The sequence below is a fragment of the Bufo gargarizans genome, chromosome 4, assembly GCF_014858855.1.
Source record: "Bufo gargarizans isolate SCDJY-AF-19 chromosome 4, ASM1485885v1, whole genome shotgun sequence".
NCBI lineage: Eukaryota > Metazoa > Chordata > Amphibia > Anura > Bufonidae > Bufo > Bufo gargarizans.
Genome location: NC_058083.1, coordinates 327,125,528 through 327,148,043, shown reverse-complemented (window position 1 = coordinate 327,148,043; position 22,516 = coordinate 327,125,528). Strand labels below are relative to the sequence as shown.

At 44.1% G+C, this 22,516-nt stretch overlaps 1 protein-coding gene across 1 annotated transcript in view; it reads left to right on the top strand.

The window, feature by feature from the left end:
- Window positions 1-21,591, top strand: part of TXLNB (taxilin beta) — a 174,084-nt gene extending 152,493 nt beyond the window's left edge. Inside the window, 4 exon segments of the mRNA XM_044289952.1 lie at window positions 2,445-2,537; window positions 13,680-13,775; window positions 19,810-19,962; window positions 19,964-21,591. Coding sequence (XP_044145887.1) covers window positions 2,445-2,537; window positions 13,680-13,775; window positions 19,810-19,962; window positions 19,964-20,257 — 636 coding nt within the window. The 3' untranslated portion in view covers window positions 20,258-21,591.
- The last annotated feature ends 925 nt before the right edge of the window (window positions 21,592-22,516 follow it).

The window sequence follows — 22,516 nt, the reverse complement described above, 5'->3', positions numbered from 1 at the left end:
TTATTAGTGTTACAAGCTCTTAGGTGTGAATGGGGAGCAGGTATGTTAAATTTGGTGTTATCACTCTCACACTCTCTCATACTGCTCACTGGAAGTTAAACATGGCACGTCATGGCAAAGAACTCTCTGAGGATCTGAAAAAAAGAATTGTTGCTCTACCTAAAGATAGCCTAGACTATAAGAAGATTGCCAACACCCTGAAACTGATGTGCAGCACAGTTGCCAAGACCATACAGAGATTTAAAAAGACAGGTTACACTCAGAACAGGCCTCACCATGGTCGACCAGAAGTTGAGTAAACATGCTCAGCGTCATATCCACAGGTTGTATGATTGCTGCCAGCATGGTTGCTGAGGTTAAAGGGGTTAAAGGGGTGGGGGGTCAACCTGTCATTGCTCAGACCGTATACCACACACTGCATCAAATTTGTCTGCATCGCTGTCACCCCAGAAGGAAGCCTCTTCTAAAGATGATGCAGAAGAAAGTCTGCAAACAGTTTGCTGAAGACAAGCAGACTAAGGACATGGATTCCTGAAACCATGTCCTGTGGTCTGATGAGACCAAAATAAACTTATTTGGCTCAGATAGTGTCAAGCACGTGTGGTTGCAACCAGGTGAGGAATACAAAGACAAGTGTGTGTTGCCTACAGTCAAGCATGGTGGTGGGAGTGTCATGGTTTGGGACTGCATGAGTGCTGCCGGCTGTGGGGAGCAACAGCTCATTGAGGGATCCATGAATGCCAACATGTACTGTGACATACTGAAGGAGAGCACAATCCCCTCCCTTCGGCAACTGGGCCGCAGGACAGTATTCCAACATGATAACGACTCCAAACACACCTCCAAGGCGACCACTGGCTTGCTAAAGAAACTGAGGGTAAAAGTGCTGGACTGGCCAAGCATGTCTCCAAACCTAAACCCTATTAAGCATCTACGGGGCATCCTCAAACAGAAGGTGGAGGAGCTCAAGGTCTCTAACATCCACCAGCTCCATGATGTCGTCATGGTGGAGTGGAAGAGGATTCCAGTGGCAACCTGTGAAGCTCTAGTGAACTCCATGCCCAAGAAAGTTAAGGAAGTGCTGGAAAATAATGGTGGCCACACAAAATATTGACACTTTGGGCTCAATTTGGTAATTTTCACTTAGGGGTGTACTCACTTTTGTTGCCAGCGTTTTAGACATTCATGGCTGTGTGTTGAGTTATTTTGAGGGCACACCAAATTTACACTGTTATGCAAACTGTAGATGGACTACATTGTATCAAAGTGTCATATCTTCAGTGTTGTCCCATGAAAAGATCTAACACAATATTTACATATATATGAGGGGTATACTCATTTTTGTGAGATGCTGTAAGAGCAGCTGGACCTATACAATAATTTCAATAATGGTTGCAATATATTATCACTATAATGTTTAATGGCTATAATTGTATAATGGTTGAGTATAGAAAAGACAGGTGTTACTAAACCTGATGTATGTTGGCTGAATCCACCTATTTTAGCAATAGCAATATCAGCCGACCATCTATTGTGTATGGGGGGCCTCTTGATTCTTCCCTGATACAATTTTTTTGGGAACATGTGTATTTTCTTGAGGAGATAATCTACCCACCAGAAATGTCTAGCAGCGGCTTTCACCCTTCTCGAATTCCCAACATATGCATGATTGGACATGCATGTGTATGGGGAATGGTGGGAGATAGATGTCAGGCGAACAAGTGTTCAACCAACAGTTATCTGTTTATATAAACTTGTCCCATTCTAACAATTGTTAAATTACTGGAATGGGGGCCCATGTTTGAATGGAGAAGTGGGCATGCATGCTGCGTGACATTCATCTCTAGAGGACTTCCCAACATAGCCAAGTACATGCGCTTATCTATCTCTGGAAGCCACATAAGGTTGAATGGAGTCGCAATGCGCATGCGCCTAAGACACTACATTCAAACGGGGTAATACACATGATTGTGTTCTTATAGGGTGCCTTGACACGTGGCAGAAAAAGCCACCAGAAAATATGCAGGTGCAGATTTTTTGAAAGTTGTGGATTTTTATGCACGGATTTCTGTATGGTAGCCATACTGTTCTGATTGCTACATGCACAATGAATACCATTGTATGCTATAACTATACGCAAAGTGGGAAAATCCCTTCTACGTTGGCAGGAAAGCATAAACCCTGAATACTTTGTAAAGTCTAGTGACAATTTTAAACAGATAAGTTACCGTAATTATGATTTCTGAACAGCATATGTGATGATAAAAAATGCTAAATAGGGGGAATTTTCCAATGTAGTCTGAAAAATGTTACATTCTTAGAGCATTTTTAGATTTGTTTACAATGATTTATTATATTACTATGCCGTAATGAATCAGATGAACACAGCAGTAAGTGTCATTTGCCAATACACTGCTCATTAGTCTCATTTTCTCTGCTGGCAGATTGCTCTATACTCTGAGAGATTTGATGAGTTCCAGAGCTCATTGACGAAAAGCAATGAGGTTTTTACATCTTTCAAAAAGGAAATGGAGAAGGTGAATATTCATATATATATGCAGTACCCCAGAATAGGGTGCTTGCAAAATTGTTTTTGTTATTTAATGTTCTGATGCATTGCAACCACATAGTTTTGTATGGATAGGTCAGGCTTACCAAATCCTGACTTTGCCGTTGTAGGAGGTTATGAGTTTGAACTCTGTCTGCTCCTAGTTTTCGTGTGTCAGTCTAGTGTTAGCTTAGGAAAAGATAGGAAATACATGTGCGCACTCTTCAGAAGACTAGTCCTAAGTCTCAGAGAATCCCCATCTCTGGGAAATTTGCATAAAGAGAGACATCTTTACTCCAGATAGAAAGAACTAGAAGGTCCGGAATCTACAAGGCCGAGCACTGGAGTCAGTCAATAAGGTATTCGCTGTTTAAGGCTGATAAAAACTTTACTGCATTGAGAGGGACATTGCTAATACACCCTTTCACACTTGGATGCAGTTTGGCCAGCCTTATCTTAATCCTGTACCTCTGAGCTTGGAATTGTAGACAAGTTTGCAAGAACCTTGTTGCCAGCCTTAGATTATACAGAGAGGGAGAAAGATGGAGACAAAGAGTGCTACAACCCCTATCTTGGCCTATATCCATACATTGCTATCAAAGAACTGTGGATTGATTGGAACTGTGTTTTGATACTGTTGAATATACTATAACTCCCATTCTGCACTTTAGTAAAGAAAAATGTGTCTATTTTCTTCAACTGGCCTGATTACTGGTGCTTGACTCTAGCACCATTTGCCAGTCACAGCACCTACACCTCCTGCCTTGCACCCGTACCAAACTCATACCACCAAGGGCACCCGAACTACCATCAAACAGGAGCCCCAACATCACCTTGTGTACTAAGGGAAGAAAGGTAGAAAGGTTTCACCCTCCTGTCACTGCCCCGACTCTAGGGATTATCTGTGTGAGGACTGCCACATGGATTTATGTATATAACATTAGTATGTGTATATACATATATATATATATATATATATATATATATATAGTGACACAGTGAGAGGTTTTGTCTGGCAAGGAAGGTATTCTCCTCCCAGCATGTGCTGCTGGGCTGATTTACAGCCAGGTGAGGTCAAATACCAGACCGGATTTTAAGTGCCGATCCGGGTTTTGGCAGCACCTGGCACACCTAAAGTGTGATAAAATAGGCAGCTGGGCTCAGAAGCGAGGTCTCTGTATTGGGATCTGGGAGCATTGTGTCTGGATGAAGGCTTTCTACCTGTTTGGCGTGAAAACAGGTTGGTGCTGCTATGAACAAGAACTCTTTGAGGCAGAATTGCCGCATGGTGTGAAATACACCAACACCGCAAGGGGACTTTCTGTTTGAATATGACTGCTTGTTCTGTCACTTGCCTAACATGTGAATAAAACACTGAACTGTTTGATCCAAAGAACTTGTTGCCTCTATACTGCGTCCGCTAATCCTGTCTACCAGAGCGAAACCCCACAATATATATATATATATATATATATATAAATGAAGAAAAATGGTGGCACTGGCTCCCCAGTGAGAAAACGGGTGCACGTCCCTAAGGGAATGGACTGACTTCCCTGATGAATATTGTAGGAAAAATGAGCGGCACTCCAGAAGTAAAAGTGGTGAACCCTTTATTCACACCAGTGGTGCAACGTTTCGGCTCAGATCGCGAGCCTTCCTCAAGCAAAGAAACAACTCAAATGACAGTGATTATATAAGGGATACAAAACATGTGATCACAACTGAGTGGGTGTGTCCAACAATTCATGAGATACATAAAAGATGATTGAATACACATCATATTGATCAATATAACAAAAGTAGAAGGGCTGATCATCATTGGAGACAGTGATAAAAGTGAAATATAGAGCTATGCACGGATCAGTTACATAGACATAATCAAGTGATGTGCCAACATAAGATGTGAACATTGTACATAAATTTCTGGGGGAGGAGCAACGGAGTAATAGTGCAGAACATACCGATACAGTAAGGAGGCTCATGATGTGCCGTGGAGTCGGCGTTGTGTATGTCTTCCTGCGCAGGCGTGGCTATACACCAATAGCAGGCGCTCAGCTGACCAGAGATGCTGTGCGTCAGCACGATGCGCCGGCTGCCCCACATCATTGCGGACGTCATCCTGAAGGCACACGATGTGTGATCCTGTGCGCATGCTCAGTGGAGAATCGAGCTGAATGCGCCATCTTGGTTGTTGGAGAGCTGCCCATAAAGCCACACTTTGCGTATCACACCCAACCAGAGACAAGAACGGGCATAAGGGGTTGAACAAGGGCACTGGGGATCCCAATTATACAGGATACCCATATACCACCTCCTGGCAGTAAATCCATCGCAACTGCGGAAACCGCAGTATCTGCGAGGATAACGCCAGGTGTCTCTACCCCCCATCCTGCCCGAGAGGGATCTCCTCTGTATGGTTCACAGGTGCTGCAAAGGCGCGTGCAGACCAGCTCCCAATACCAAAAAAGGGGGATAATGATGGGGTGTCAAAAATACGGTGTCTGCCATGCCTGCCAGTAACAAAACCAAACAAAACATAAACATAAAATATAAATATCATGAAGTGAACCCCTTCCGTGGTATGCTGCATATACTCCGACCATATGTTCAAGACCCCATAGTGCAGAGTGAAAGTGATCTAGAAAAAAGAGAAAAGATATTAGAATGGGAGAATCATGAGTTGTATAACTCTCAACGTGTGTACACAATGATGCATGACAATATCAGGCAATGGCAAGAGGGCAAACCAACCTCACATAACATCCCCAAAGTTGTAATCAGCGTTCAGGCCCTTAGGCTTCAAGCTATCCAGCTTGTGGATCCAACTCAATTCTCTGCGTTTCAGTATCCTGGATCTATCCCCCCCTCGCCGAGGCTGGGGTATATGATCCAGGATCCAACACCTCAAGTCTCCTTCTTTGTGTTTAGCCTCAGTAAAGTGTTTCGCTAAAGGCAAATCCAGCCGTTTTTTGCGTATACTGAGGCGGTGATTGTTGAGGCGGGTCTTCAATTCAGTTGTTGTCTCACCCACATACAGTAACTTACATGGGCAAGACAACACATAGATGACATGATTAGAGTCACAGGTTAGATGAAATGAGATGGCATAGGATACACCGGTATTAGGGTGTATAAAATACCTCCCCTTGTGGATATACCTGCAATTGACGCAGTTTAGGCAGGGAAAACAGCCTAAGCCAGACTGGGTCAATTTGGTTTGCTTCAAAGATCCCCTGGGGCCAAGATCAGCCTTGACCAACTGATCACGTAAATTCCGTGATCGGCGGTATGATGACATTGGTGGACATGAGAACTCAGGGATATCTTTGAAGCATGTACCCAACAGTCCCCAATGTTTATTCAATATCCTATTTATTTTAGGACTGAGTTCAGTATATACTGAAACAAACGGAATCCTGGCCTTTTTCTGGACAGTATCTCGTTTGGTCAGTAATTCAGTCCTATCGAGCGTGCGTACTCTGTCCATGTGTTCGTTCAACAGTGGCTTCGGGTAACCCCTATCTTGAAACCTCACTGCCATGGAATTCAGAGTCGCATCAAGCTTGCTCTCATCAGAGACAACCCGTTTGGCGCGGAGAAATTGTGAGAAGGGTAGCGACCGGATCATTCTCCGAGGGTGTGAGCTGTTGTAACACAAGAACGTGTTGGTATCCGTAGGTTTTGTGTACAACTCGGTATGCAACACACCCTCGTTGAACACTACTCGTGTGTCCAAAAACTGGATCTCAGTGCGAGAATGAATGAGGGTGAACTGTAGATCAGGATCATGACTATTCAAAAAGTCATGAAACCCAACCAGGTCAGTCTCAGATCCTGTCCAAATGAGGAAGATGTCGTCGATATATCGCCACCACCTCAGCACATGGCTGAAGTGGTGGGATAGATAGACGACATCTTCCTCAAAGCACCGCATGAAAATATTTGCGTACGTGGGGGCCACGTGGGACCCCATGGCCACACCACGTTCTTGCAAATAAAACACGTCCCTGAAAAGAAAGTAATTATATTTTAGTACAATCTTCAGTAAGTCAATGATGAATTCAGAAGCTTGAGGAGTGTAAGCTGATGTCCTCAACATTTTCTCCACCGCCCTGAGGCCCCTATCATGTACAATTGACGTATATAATGAAGTGACGTCAAACGAAGCGAGTATCACTGAGGACACATGAGTTAACTCAACACTTTGTAATTTAACCAAAAATTCAGAAGTGTCTTGAATATAGGATGACCCCCCTATGGAGAATTCCCGCAAAGCTTTGTCTAGGAATATAGCTATGCCGCTGAAGATAGAATCAGAGCCCGAGACGATAGGTCGTCCCGGGGGATCGATGAGGGTCTTGTGAATCTTGGGCAGCACATAGATCACCGGAGTGACCGGATGTGCTACCTCAAGAAAATCACTAAGACCCCCATCGATGATACCAGCGGTCAGAGCCTCCCTAAGACAGCGGCGGATGATATCCGCTATCATGAACTTGGGGTCAGAATCTAAAATCCTATACACCTGTGGATCATTCAATTGACGCATGATTTCTTGTACATATTTGATGGTGTCCATCACCACGACCGCACCCCCCTTGTCAGCGGGTTTGAGAGTGAGGGTGGGGTCGGATCTGAGAGACTCCAAGGCTTCTATCTCAGTGGTAGTCAGATTGGGATATCTGAAATCAGGCTTCCCTTGAGAGGACAACCTGAGCTCAGAGATTCCCTGTCTCACAGCACTGATATAGGCATCAACAGACGGCTCATTGATAACCGGTACAAAATTACTTTTGGAGAATAAATTGAGAGAACCCAGGGTAAAATCACTCATCTGGGGTCTCATAATAGTATTCTTCTTGTGGAACCAGATCTTCAGTTTAATTCGCCGAAAAAAAGAGAATAGGTTAGATTCTATATCAAACCAATCAACTGGTGCGCTAGGACAGAAAGAAAATCCTTTGGACAGGACACTCACTTGAGTGGGAGTCAATTCCTTAGAGGATAGATTGACAACAGTCACTTCTTCTTTCCTGGAGCGGACTTCATTGCCATCGACCTGGTCTTGCTGCTGCGTGCTCCAACTGGCCCTCCTGTGTCTACGGCCACCTCTCCTAATGCGTCGCCGCGTCTCTCCGGTTGCTGTGGGCCCTTCTCTAAAAAAGACTGCTCCACACCAGAGAAGGATGCTTGTGTTGTCTTTCTCCGCCTCCTGTTGTCACGTTGTTGTAAGTTTGGTTGTCTATCGGTCTGCCAATTATACATATGCCCTTTCTTATAGTCGTCTGCATCCCTGCACCATTTAACCCTTTTATTTTCCTCCGCATCAGTTTGAAAGGATTTCATATGTGAGGACGTATCCTCCATGTATTTGGTGAGGTCATCAGGAGATAAAAGGGACTGCAGACTGGCCTCAGTGTCACCCTTGTCACACTGCAGAGTAGATAACTCATGTTGCAAATATTCGATGTTAAGCAAAATAAAGTCTAGTGAATAACGATTTGATAAATGTTCAAACTTCTTGCAAAACACAGGATTATCAAAAAACAAATTTGGTCGAATATTTGATCGCATCCCTCTGGGAATCTTTTGTGTCCTATGGTATTCACCAAGCGTCATCATGTGAAGACGCAGAGAAATGATACGTTTGGAAAGGTTTTCATACTTGCGCTTCAGCTCTTTAACAGATGGGGTGTTGAGGAAGGTGGTATCTCCCCCTATGCCCTGCAAGATACGTTCGGCATCTTCTGTTGTGTACACACAACCACTGGTGGTAGCAGGTTCGGATGTAGACATCATGAGGGAAAAAAATGTAAAATAAACGAGAAAATGTAAAAAGTGGGCCGTGCTCAGCCAATAGGCCAGAATATAAATGAAGAAAAATGGCGGCACTGGCTCCCCAGTGAGAAAACGGGTGCACGTCCCTAAGGGAATGGACTGACTTCCCTGATGAATATTGTAGGAAAAATGAGCGGCACTCCAGAAGTAAAAGTGGTGAACCCTTTATTCACACCAGTGGTGCAACGTTTCGGCTCAGATCGCGAGCCTTCCTCAAGCAAAGAAACAACTCAAATGACAGTGATTATATAAGGGATACAAAACATGTGATCACAACTGAGTGGGTGTGTCCAACAATTCATGAGATACATAAAAGATGATTGAATACACATCATATTGATCAATATAACAAAAGTAGAAGGGCTGATCATCATTGGAGACAGTGATAAAAGTGAAATATAGAGCTATGCACGGATCAGGTACATAGACATAATCAAGTGATGTGCCAACATAAGATGTGAACATTGTACATAAATTTCTGGGGGAGGAGCAACGGAGTAATAGTGCAGAACATACAGCATGAAAACCTTTCCAAACGTATCATTTCTCTGCGTCTTCACATGATGACGCTTGGTGAATACCATAGGACACAAAAGATTCCCAGAGGGATGCGATCAAATATTCGACCAAATTTGTTTTTTGATAATCCTGTGTTTTGCAAGAAGTTTGAACATTTATCAAATCGTTATTCACTAGACTTTATTTTGCTTAACATCGAATATTTGCAACATGAGTTATCTACTCTGCAGTGTGACAAGGGTGACACTGAGGCCAGTCTGCAGTCCCTTTTATCTCCTGATGACCTCACCAAATACATGGAGGATACGTCCTCACATATGAAATCCTTTCAAACTGATGCTGAGGAAAATAAAAGGGTTAAATGGTGCAGGGATGCAGACGACTATAAGAAAGGGCATATCTATAATTGGCAGACCGATAGACAACCAAACTTACAACAACGTGACAACAGGAGGCGGAGAAAGACAACACAAGCATCCTTCTCTGGTGTGGAGCAGTCTTTTTTAGAGAAGGGCCCACAGCAACCGGAGAGACGCGGCGACGCATTAGGAGAGGTGGCCGTAGACACAGGAGGGCCAGTTGGAGCACGCAGCAGCAAGACCAGGTCGATGGCAATGAAGTCCGCTCCAGGAAAGAAGAAGTGACTGTTGTCAATCTATCCTCTAAGGAATTGACTCCCACTCAAGTGAGTGTCCTGTCCAAAGGATTTTCTTTCTGTCCTAGCGCACCAGTTGATTGGTTTGATATAGAATCTAACCTATTCTCTTTTTTTCGGCGAATTAAACTGAAGATCTGGTTCCACAAGAAGAATACTATTATGAGACCCCAGATGAGTGATTTTACCCTGGGTTCTCTCAATTTATTCTCCAAAAGTAATTTTGTACCGGTTATCAATGAGCCGTCTGTTGATGCCTATATCAGTGCTGTGAGACAGGGAATCTCTGAGCTCAGGTTGTCCTCTCAAGGGAAGCCTGATTTCAGATATCCCAATCTGACTACCACTGAGATAGAAGCCTTGGAGTCTCTCAGATCCGACCCCACCCTCACTCTCAAACCCGCTGACAAGGGGGGTGCGGTCGTGGTGATGAACACCATCAAATATGTACAAGAAATCATGCGTCAATTGAATGATCCACAGGTGTATAGGATTTTAGATTCTGACCCCAAGTTCATGATAGCGGATATCATCCGCCGCTGTCTTAGGGAGGCTCTGACCGCTGGTATCATCGATGGGGGTCTTAGTGATTTTCTTGAGGTAGCACATCCGGTCACTCCGGTGATCTATGTGCTGCCCAAGATTCACAAGACCCTCATCGATCCCCCGGGACGACCTATCGTCTCGGGCTCTGATTCTATCTTCAGCGGCATAGCTATATTCCTAGACAAAGCTTTGCGGGAATTCTCCATAGGGGGGTCATCCTATATTCAAGACACTTCAGAATTTTTGGTTAAATTACAAAGTGTTGAGTTAACTCATGTGTCCTCAGTGATACTCGCTTCGTTTGACGTCACTTCATTATATACGTCAATTGTACATGATAGGGGCCTCAGGGCGGTGGAGAAAATGTTGAGGACATCAGCTTACACTCCTCAAGCTTCTGAATTCATCATTGACTTACTGAAGATTGTACTAAAATATAATTACTTTCTTTTCAGGGACGTGTTTTATTTGCAAGAACGTGGTGTGGCCATGGGGTCCCACGTGGCCCCCACGTACGCAAATATTTTCATGCGGTGCTTTGAGGAAGATGTCGTCTATCTATCCCACCACTTCAGCCATGTGCTGAGGTGGTGGCGATATATCGACGACATCTTCCTCATTTGGACAGGATCTGAGACTGACCTGGTTGGGTTTCATGACTTTTTGAATAGTCATGATCCTGATCTACAGTTCACCCTCATTCATTCTCGCACTGAGATCCAGTTTTTGGACACACGAGTAGTGTTCAACGAGGGTGTGTTGCATACCGAGTTGTACACAAAACCTACGGATACCAACACGTTCTTGTGTTACAACAGCTCACACCCTCGGAGAATGATCCGGTCGCTACCCTTCTCACAATTTCTCCGCGCCAAACGGGTTGTCTCTGATGAGAGCAAGCTTGATGCGACTCTGAATTCCATGGCAGTGAGGTTTCAAGATAGGGGTTACCCGAAGCCACTGTTGAACGAACACATGGACAGAGTACGCACGCTCGATAGGACTGAATTACTGACCAAACGAGATACTGTCCAGAAAAAGGCCAGGATTCCGTTTGTTTCAGTATATACTGAACTCAGTCCTAAAATAAATAGGATATTGAATAAACATTGGGGACTGTTGGGTACATGCTTCAAAGATATCCCTGAGTTCTCATGTCCACCAATGTCATCATACCGCCGATCACGGAATTTACGTGATCAGTTGGTCAAGGCTGATCTTGGCCCCAGGGGATCTTTGAAGCAAACCAAATTGACCCAGTCTGGCTTAGGCTGTTTTCCCTGCCTAAACTGCGTCAATTGCAGGTATATCCGCAAGGGGAGGTATTTTATACACCCTAATACCGGTGTATCCTATGCCATCTCATTTCATCTAACCTGTGACTCTAATCATGTCATCTATGTGTTGTCTTGCCCATGTAAGTTACTGTATGTGGGTGAGACAACAACTGAATTGAAGACCCGCCTCAACAATCACCGCCTCAGTATACGCAAAAAACGGCTGGATTTGCCTTTAGCGAAACACTTTACTGAGGCTAAACACAAAGAAGGAGACTTGAGGTGTTGGATCCTGGATCATATACCCCAGCCTCGGCGAGGGGGGGATAGATCCAGGATACTGAAACGCAGAGAATTGAGTTGGATCCACAAGCTGGATAGCTTGAAGCCTAAGGGCCTGAACGCTGATTACAACTTTGGGGATGTTATGTGAGGTTGGTTTGCCCTCTTGCCATTGCCTGATATTGTCATGCATCATTGTGTACACACGTTGAGAGTTATACAACTCATGATTCTCCCATTCTAATATCTTTTCTCTTTTTTCTAGATCACTTTCACTCTGCACTATGGGGTCTTGAACATATGGTCGGAGTATATGCAGCATACCACGGAAGGGGTTCACTTCATGATATTTATATTTTATGTTTATGTTTTGTTTGGTTTTGTTACTGGCAGGCATGGCAGACACCGTATTTTTGACACCCCATCATTATCCCCCTTTTTTGGTATTGGGAGCTGGTCTGCACGCGCCTTTGCAGCACCTGTGAACCATACAGAGGAGATCCCTCTCGGGCAGGATGGGGGGTAGAGACACCTGGCGTTATCCTCGCAGATACTGCGGTTTCCGCAGTTGCGATGGATTTACTGCCAGGAGGTGGTATATGGGTATCCTGTATAATTGGGATCCCCAGTGCCCTTGTTCAACCCCTTATGCCCGTTCTTGTCTCTGGTTGGGTGTGATACGCAAAGTGTGGCTTTATGGGCAGCTCTCCAACAACCAAGATGGCGCATTCAGCTCGATTCTCCACTGAGCATGCGCACAGGATCACACATCGTGTGCCTTCAGGATGACGTCCGCAATGATGTGGGGCAGCCGGCGCATCGTGCTGACGCACAGCATCTCTGGTCAGCTGAGCGCCTGCTATTGGTGTATAGCCACGCCTGCGCAGGAAGACATACACAACGCCGACTCCACGGCACATCATGAGCCTCCTTACTGTATCGGTATGTTCTGCACTATTACTCCGTTGCTCCTCCCCCAGAAATTTATGTACAATGTTCACATCTTATGTTGGCACATCACTTGATTATGTCTATGTACCTGATCCGTGCATAGCTCTATATTTCACTTTTATCACTGTCTCCAATGATGATCAGCCCTTCTACTTTTGTTATATTGATCAATATGATGTGTATTCAATCATCTTTTATGTATCTCATGAATTGTTGGACACACCCACTCAGTTGTGATCACATGTTTTGTATCCCTTATATAATCACTGTCATTTGAGTTGTTTCTTTGCTTGAGGAAGGCTCGCGATCTGAGCCGAAACGTTGCACCACTGGTGTGAATAAAGGGTTCACCACTTTTACTTCTGGAGTGCCGCTCATTTTTCCTACAATATATATATATATATATATATATATACTATTATATAATATAATTCTATATTATATTACATTTTATATTTCTAGATACATTAGTGTTTACTTATTAATAGATTTCCAGAAGAGATAAAAGAGGAACAGTATGAGGGTCTTCACAGCAGATACACAATACATCATAAATAACCAAACAATAGAATAACACATGGTACAAGTGGTACATATAAAGTGTGATCACTGCTGACCTTGATGTTATTCTTTGGGGGCTCTCTTCCACAAGAAATAGCAACGGCCTAAGCTGTCAGGGGATAGTACACATATTGTGTTACATACAAATGTTTATTACCACGCCGTGCCAATAAATGCTGCAGCATATACATACTGTAATTCGGAACCGTGTATAGTGGAGGTTTCTTTTGCTATTTGTACTTTACAAACAAAAGTATTGTTCTTAATGTAAGATAAATCATATCTGCTCTCAAAAAAACGAAGTTATAAAATATTAATGTCATAATAAATTCTCCCTTTGAACAGCAGACATCAAATGTAATTACCTTTGTCAAAATACAGAGATCATTTTGGCGCTGTGACATTTTTTCTTCAACGCCTTGTTCATTTTATTTCACCAGCATCCAGTCATTTGTTTTTATGATTATGTGCTAACTGGAATTTGTGTTGTGAAATGTTCTAGATGACAAAGAAGATTAAGAAACTAGAAAAAGACACAAACACCTGGAAAACGAGATTCGAAAATTGTAATAAAGCTCTGCTGGACATGATTGAAGAGGTGAGAGATTTTCTATCAAATCATGGCTGGCCAGCCGTGCAGGGGATTGCTGGGTTTTTTCTTGTTTTTGCCTTTATATTCCGACAGTTTCATTTATTTTGCTCTTGTCAGAGGGAACTTTACTTGACCCTGACAAGTACCATACATTTCATAATCATCCTATGTGGGAAAAAAACTTGAAATGATCATTGAACTTATTTAATGTTGAATGCTAAACAAAAAGGGGGTCATTTGTTAAGACTGACTTTTTATGCCAGTCTTACATTTCCCCCAACGTTGCTATAAAATTCTGCAAATTTATGACAAGGCATGCACCATGTCATAAATTAGGCGCATCTACGGCCGTCTGTGCGCCTGGCGAAAAAACTACGGCAGACCCTGGCTGGAGTAATTATTTTCAGGTGTAAAGACAGGGCTACGTGGTGACATTTATCGTGCAACTTTTTGTCACAGTAAAGTCGCTGCAATTTTTTTATAATGATTGTCAATGGTGTCCCACGGTGACATGTGTCATGCTGCGACACGACAGTTGCAAAAAATCCATCCAAGTTGGAATTTTGCGGCATGTTGCAGTGCAAAACCATTGATTATCATTATAAAAATTGTTGAACAACTTTTCTGCGACATGAATGTCGCAATGTAGTTGTACCCTTTTTGTCGCACAACACATGTCGCCATGTAGCCTTAGGCCTCTTTCACACTTGCGTTGTCCGGATCCGGCGTGTACTCCCCTTGCCGGAATTACACGCCAGATCCGGAAAAACGCAAGTGTACTGAAAGCATTTGAAGACGGATCCGTCTTCAAAATGCGTTCAGTGTTACTATGGCAGCCAGGACGCTATTAAAGTCCTGGTTGCCATAGTAGTAGTGGGGAGCGGGGGAGCGGTATACTTACCGTCCATGCGGCTCCCGGGGCGCTCCAGAATGACGTCAGAGCACCCCATGCGCATGGATGACGTGCCATGCGATCACGTCATCCATGCGCATGGGGCGCCCTGACGTCACTCTGGAGCGCCCCGGGAGCCGCACGGACGGTAAGTATGCTGCTCCCCGCTCCCCACTGCACTTTACCATGGCTGCCAGGACTTTAGCGTCCCGGCAGCCATGGTAACCATTCAGAAAAAGCTAAACGTCGGATCTGGCAATGCGCCGAAACAACGTTTAGCTTAAGGCCAGATCCGGATCAATGCCTTTCAATGGGCATTAATTCCGGATCCGGCCTTGCGGCAAGTGTTCAGGATTTTTGGCCGGAGCAAAAAGCGCAGCATGCTGCGGTATTTTCTCCGGCCAAAAAACGTTCCGTTCCGGAACTGAAGACATCCTGATGCATCCTGAACGGATTTCACTCCATTCAGAATGCATGGGGATAATCCTGATCAGGATTCTTCCGGCATAGAGCCCCGACGACGGAACTCTATGCCGGAAGAAAAGAACGCAGGTGTGAAAGAGCCCTTAGTAACACGCCACCATACCAACCAACTGTCGAACCGGTGCAGAAAAACGACTGTGCAACTAAATATCGCCACATGGCTGGTCAAGACGGGGACTTGCAACTTTTTGTTACAACTAATCAAGTTGCAAGTTCCTTGATAAATGACCTCCAAAGGATACAGGTCGTGATTTGTGGATCTGTAACAAATGTTGAGTTATATATGGATTTGTAGTGGATGTTTCTGCAGATTGGTCTTGGGTATCACCCTGTGCAATGTAAAGGGTAAAATCCACAATGGAAATATGCAGCATAACTTGTCACCACAGGTTACTTTACAGTTCAGATTTTCACAGTGTGTAGGTGAAATCTCTTTAAATCTTATCACCTTTACTGATACTGTAAAGACTTGTGGATTTGCTAAATACAAATGCCTGGTTGCTATCCACAGCGTTTTGGTCCTATGTGAAAATACCATTAAAAACGCTGTCTCACTTCAGTAAGTGGCATTTATCATGTAGACAAAGTTAATACAAGGCACTTACTAATGTATTGTGACTGTCCATATTGCCTCCTTTGCTGGCTGGATTTATTTTTCCATCACATTATACACTGCTCATTTCCATGGTTACGACCACCCTGCAATCCATCAGTGGTGGCCGTGCTTGCACACAAAAAGGAAAAGCACTAGCCTATGTGTGCTCTGATGGTCCCAGCCACCAAATAGCCACCTATAATGTGCAAGCGCGACCACCACTGTTGTATTGCAGGGTGGTCTGTGACCATGGAAACTAGCAGTGTATAATGTGATGGAAAAATCCTTTTCTGGATCGAGGCAGAAAATGGCAAAGGTGCACAACCTGTGGCCTGGGGACCACATGCGGATCTTGATACCATTCTGTGCGGCCCCCATCCGTCTGGTAACAGACATGTATGTCTATGTCATGTGGCTGCTCACCATGAATTTTTCATGTATTCTCCAATTAGATGGGAATCCTGAAGGTGTAACTAGACATTTATAGTATATACTGTATGTACAATGCACCGAAAATACAGTATTTCACTTGGAAATACCGCTTTAACTTTTATTTTCGGCCCTTTGGATTTTTTCGATCTGACAATGTGGCCCCCAACCAGAAAAGGTTGTGCACCCCTGATGTAAGGTGTCATAACCATTCACTGTGATGTTACATATCTGTAACATAATAATGATAATAATTACTAATATCAGCTCCATGCCAGGACTCAATTGTCATACATGTTCTTTACCTGAAGGCTAATTGTGCACGAGCATGTTCGCTTTAGGAAACATGCTCCGAGTAATGGCTGCATATCCCAGTCCGAACACTGGAACTCACAGCATCATAATGACTTATGGTCCTGTCAATTATGCGTACTGTACTCTCTCCATTATGTGAAGAATGGTGGTCAGGCAGGAACTCACTGCGTTCTAAACTAATTATGACGCTGTGAGTTCTGATCAGTCCAGGAAATGTGAAACACTCATGTGTAACTAGCCTTCGGCAGTCTAGTTTATGTGGATTTTTTTATGTGGCAGTATTCAACAGCAAAATTCGCATTTGCCACTTTAGGATTTTGTTGTGGATTTAGATGTGGATTTGACCCACATCTCACATTTTGCATCGCAAAGGGTGAAATCTGCACAATAAATTGACAAGCTGCAGCACTGTAGTATGCTGCAAATAACGGTGTGCATGTGGCCTTAGGGAATATGCACACAGTGCTAATTATTGTATTAGGCCTCATGCACACGGCCGTTGTTTTGGTCCGCATCAGAGCCACAGTTTTTGCGGCCCGGATGCGGACACATTCACTCCAATTGGGCCGCAAAAGATGCGGACAGCAATCCGTGTGCTGTCCGCATCCGTTGCTCCGTTCCGTGGCCCCGCAAAAAAAAATATAACCTGTCCTATTCTTGTCCGTTTGGCAGACAGTTATATCAATGGCTGTCCATGCCGTTCCGCAAATTGCGGAACGCACACGGACGCCATCCGTGTTTTGCGGAACAGCAATTTGCGGACCGCAAAACACACAACTGTCGTCTGCATGTAGCCTTAGGGCCGTGTGACCGTGTGAAGCCCATGCCCGTATTGCGGACCGCATTTGCGGATCCGCAATACACGGGTCCCGTGGCCATTCCACGTCACAGATGCGGACCCATTCATTTTAATGGGTCCACAAATCCGGAGATGTGTACAGAGTGCTTTCTAAGGTTCCATTCCGTGCTTCCGCACCGCAAAAAGATAGAGCTTTCTCTATCTTTTTGCGGAACAGAGGGATCGTGGACCCATTCAAGTGAATGGGGCCGCAATCCCTATGCGGCTGCCACACGGCAGGTGCCCGTGCTTAGCGTACTGCAATTTGCGGTCCACAGCACGGCACAGGCTTCACACGGTCGTGTGAACAAGCCCTTATGCTGAGGATTTTCCGCACAAAAATCCCTAAGGTCCCTTTCACACGAGCGAGTTTTCCGCGCGGGTGCAATGTGTGATGTAAACGCATAGCACCCGCACTGAATCCTGACCCAATCATTTCAATGGGTCTGAGTACATGAGCGTTGTTTTTCACATATCAGTTCTGCGTTGCGTGAAAATCGCAGCATGTTCTATATTCTGCGTTTTTCACGCAGCCCTGGCCCCGTAGAAGTGATTGGGGCTTCAGTGAAAAACGCATTGCATCTGGAAGCAAGTGCGGGTGCGATGCGTTTTTCACGGATGGTTGCTAAGAGATGTTGTTTGTAAACATTCAGTTTTTTATCATGTGCGTGAAAAACGCATCCAAACGCATTGCACCCGTGCAAAAAAAACTGAACTGAAAGCAATTGCAGACAAAACGGACTGCACTCACTTGCAAAAGTTGTAAGTTTCACTGAACGCACCCAGACCTAATCTGTCACGCTTGTGTGAAAGAGGCCTTAGGGTATATGCACATGGTGCATATTGGAGCACATTTACTAAGGGATTTGGGACTATTTTAGGCATAGTCCTCCTTTTTAACTGGCCATGCAACAATATTTAGTCATACAGACGGATTTATGCCGTGTCCACCAGTTGGGCGTGTTGGGGGCTGGGACTCCAGCTCCGGCAGATTTACTAACATTTACGCGTAAATGTTAGTAAAAAACGATGCCAGCCAGGGGTTTCTGCTGCGGTTGTTTGAATGCCGTGGACCCAGTCATTGCTTAAGGCCTCATGCACACGAACATATTTGCTTTCCGTGTCCATTCCATTTTTTTTGTGGATCCGTATGCGGAACCATTCATTTCAATGGGTCTGCAAAAAAAATGGAAGTTACTCCAGATGCATTGCATTTCCGTATGTCTATATCTCTGTTCCGCAAAATAAATAGAACATGTCCTATTATTGTCCACGTTACGGACAAGGATACTACTGTTCTATTAGGGGCCAGCTGTTCCGTTCAGCAAAATATGGAATGCACACGGACGTCATCCATATTTTTAGCGGCTCCGTTTTTTGTGGATCGCAAAATACATATAGTCATGTGCATGAGCCCTAGCTCCATTGAATGCCGTCCAGATACCATGCCAACAAGGGGCATGTCCCTTTTTGGCATGGTCACAGCTTTAAACTTCTGGCCGCACAAACTGCAGCAATGCCTCCCATTGAAAACAATGGTATCTGCGCCAAAATTCTGGCAGCATAAACCGCCATGTGAACTCTCACTATGGCTGCTTTCACACAGTCCGTGATTGGTCAGTCATTTCCATCAGTAATTGTAAGCTAAAACCAGATGCAGGACAAAAACACAGAACGGAAGCAAATCTTTCCATCATTACCTTAAACTCTGTGCAACCTCCACTTCTGGTTTTGGGTCACAATCACTGATGGAATGCGAACAAGGGTCCTCAAAAAATACAGTGTCCATGTGACGTCTGTGTGAGGCCTCATGCACACGACCGTTCCGCAAAGAACAGAAGCCGTCAATATAAATGCCTATTCTTGTCCGCAAAGCGAGGACAAGAATAGGACATCTTATATTTTTTTAGCCGGGCCGCGGAACGGAGCAACGGATGCGGACAGCACAAGGAGTGCTGTCCGCATCTTTGCGGCCCCATTGAAGTAAATGGGTCCGCATCCAAGCCGCCAAAACGACGGCTCGGATGCGGACCCAAACAACGGCCGTGTGCATGAGGCCTTTCGTTGTTTTTTATTTTGTGGACCCATTGTAACAATTTCTATTCTTGTCCACAAGCGGACATGAATAGGCCATCTTTTTTGAGGGGCTGCAGAATGGACATAAGTATTGAAATGAATGGGTCCGCATCCGATCCACAAAAAATGTGGATAGGATGCAGAACAAAAATACGGTTGTGTGAATGGGGCCTAAGGGTGGCTACTCACATGGATTTTTAGTGCAGTTTTTCTGCACTTTAGCATTTTTTCTGGCTTTTTTTTTTTGCACACATGAAATTTTTGTTGGGAGAGGAATATGCATTGCTTCAATATAAGGTCCCCTCCGTGACATTGGCCATTTATGACTTTGTATACTAGACATATGCATCAATAAGCAACGGTTATTACTACTGTATTATACAAAACCTTACTACCTTGCATTTTTCTGCAGAAAGCCATGAGGGCCAAAGAATATGAATGCTTTCTAGTGAAAATTGAGCGGCTGGAGAAGCTTTGCAGAGCACTACAGGAGGAAAGAATTGAACTATACAAACGAATTAAAGATGCCAAGACACAAGATGAGGAGGAGGAGGAGGAAGAAACAGGCAGATGAGGTCCCAGATTCTGCTACGGCTCCTGCTGATGAAAGGTCTGTGACAGAGCCTTCTGTAATAGATGAAAGAATCATCAGAGATCTGGAAACAGCTTTTAAGGTGACCCACACTCTTGAAGAGCCAGCAGAAGAAAGAGGTTCACCATGTCTACACCCAGATGCCAGCGAATTGGCCGGTGAAAATCCCTCAAAGTCATTACAAGATGCAGCCTGCTCAGAATCCAAACCTTCAAAAACAGAATCCCAGCACACACCGCCAACTAATGATATGGAAGATGTAGACTAAGCGCTCCGTTAAACATTAGGTCAGGATTGTCAGTGATTTGTGTTCGATTTTAGAAATTTTACATAGCAGGGCCCTATTGGAGGGATTGTCTGAGGGGTTAAAAAAGGATCAGGTTTTTTTTTCAAGAACAAGGCCACACATGTCCGTGGGCTGTGTCTGGTATTACAGCTCTGTTCTGTTCACTTTAATTGGGGTGAGCTGCAATGCCCGGCACAGCCTATGGTCATGAGGGGCACTGTTTCTGGGGGAATTTTTTATTTTTTTTATGGCCGCTTTCAAACGAGCGTATTGAAATTCGTCAATATTCTGGCTCAGGGTCCTGATGATATACTATTAGTATTGTCGTCAGGATTTCATCAGGATTTACATGCGTATTTCTTCCTTCCTTCATTATTTATGCACTGCACAGACTGCAATGTGCCTATTTGGAAACAAATCCTGCACAAAACTCAGGACATGCTGGAGATTTCAAATAATGACGGAAATTAATCGCCCATGTGAATAGATCCATTCATTACCATTAGCAGCGGATTCCGGTACTTTAAATCCGGACAATGTACACATTGCAAAAACGTTCATCTGAAAGTGGCCTATCTCAGATAATCCCTTTAAAAAAGTGACATGGATCAATCTTACGATAAATAGATACATAAGCATAAATTCACCATTTACACAACACTGGATAATTATATGAAGCTGCGAATTGGGAACGCACTAGGATCCAGTACAGCTTCCATCCCTTACTGGTTCTGGTATTGAGAAGGGAACAAGAGCGTAAAGCTGTAAGTGGTCAGGCTATCAGTGCCAGTGGTGCCCCTTTTAGTAGTGGCAAGCCTGCCTAACCCTCGGGATGCCCATGTATCTCCCAGCACATATTCTGTGCTTTAAGGTTCTGCTTCATATCAAGAAAACAGTTTAGGATTTTTTCACATGATGTTGGCAGTATACGTTTACTGGTTGTTTAACTGACCCCGTCCTCATTCACCTGATGGAGGCCACGCTGGTCTCCGTACTGCTGGTATACACAGTTGCTTTTTCTGGATGGAATAGCGCAGAAGACGCATACTAGTCTATGGGTGATGTATGACACTGTTGGGCGTCTATCACGGCCTCCGTTTAATGGATACGTTGGGAGCTTTTCCTGGCGGCTATATTTAACAGAGGCTAATAATGCAATGAGGAAATACCCTTACCTATTGATGGAATGGAATTAAAGTGCCAGTGAGCTCTAAGGCCTCTTTCACACAAGCATGACAGATTGGCTACGGATGCGTTCGGGATGCGTTCAGTGAAACTTGGACCATTTTGCAAGTGTTGCATTCAGTTTTGTCTGCGATTGCATTCAGTTGTTCAGTTTTTTCCGTTTTTTACTGAAGCCCCATTCACTTCTATGGGGCCACGGCTGCGTGAAAAGCGCAGAATATAGAACATGCTGCGTTTTTCACGCAAAGCAGAATTGATGCGTGAAAAAAAAACGCTCATGTATACAGACCCATTGAAATGAATGGGTCAGGATTCAGTGCGGGTGCTATGCGTTCATGTCACGCATTGCACCCGCGCGGAAAAATCGCTCATGTGAAAGGGGCCTAACATGAAAGATCCTCTTGACAGAAACAGTTTACAGTGACTGACAGAGATCTGTTTTCAGCTTCAAAATTGAGAGTTCCGATTTTTTATTTTGTGACTGTATTGTGGGAGGTGACTATCGTGGGAGCTCTTTGCCCTCATATTTAACAGTTTATCGTCATATAATGCCTTTAAGGATGGGTTCACAAAAAGTTTTTTTTACCCTTTTGAGTTTTTGGTTGCGTGTGGCCAGAGGTTAGCTGAAGGTCTATGGAAAATATGAAATGCAGGCCACATAAGTGTTTTTTTTTTTTTGCTGGTGGCATTTTTGTTCTTTAGGTTGCGTTTTTCACTTTCGGACTGCTTGTCAAAAATCAATCATGCTGGAGCTCTTATCTTTTTGTTTTAGGCATTTTCCACAGGGGAAAATGGCATGAAGAACATGCTAGTGGACAAAAAACACACCACAACACAGCAAAAATCACAGATGCACCCCTCAAGGAAAAAAAATTGCTACACAGAGAGCCACCAGTAATACAGGCAGGAAGACACAGGAGGGTATCCTGAAGTGTAGTGTCCCAGGTATAGAAGTTGGGAGAAAAGGCAACAGGGATGGTCAGATGAAAAATTGGATGAGATGCCTCTGTCAGCAGTTTATACAGTATACCCTGGGAACAAAGGATTGGGCATGTT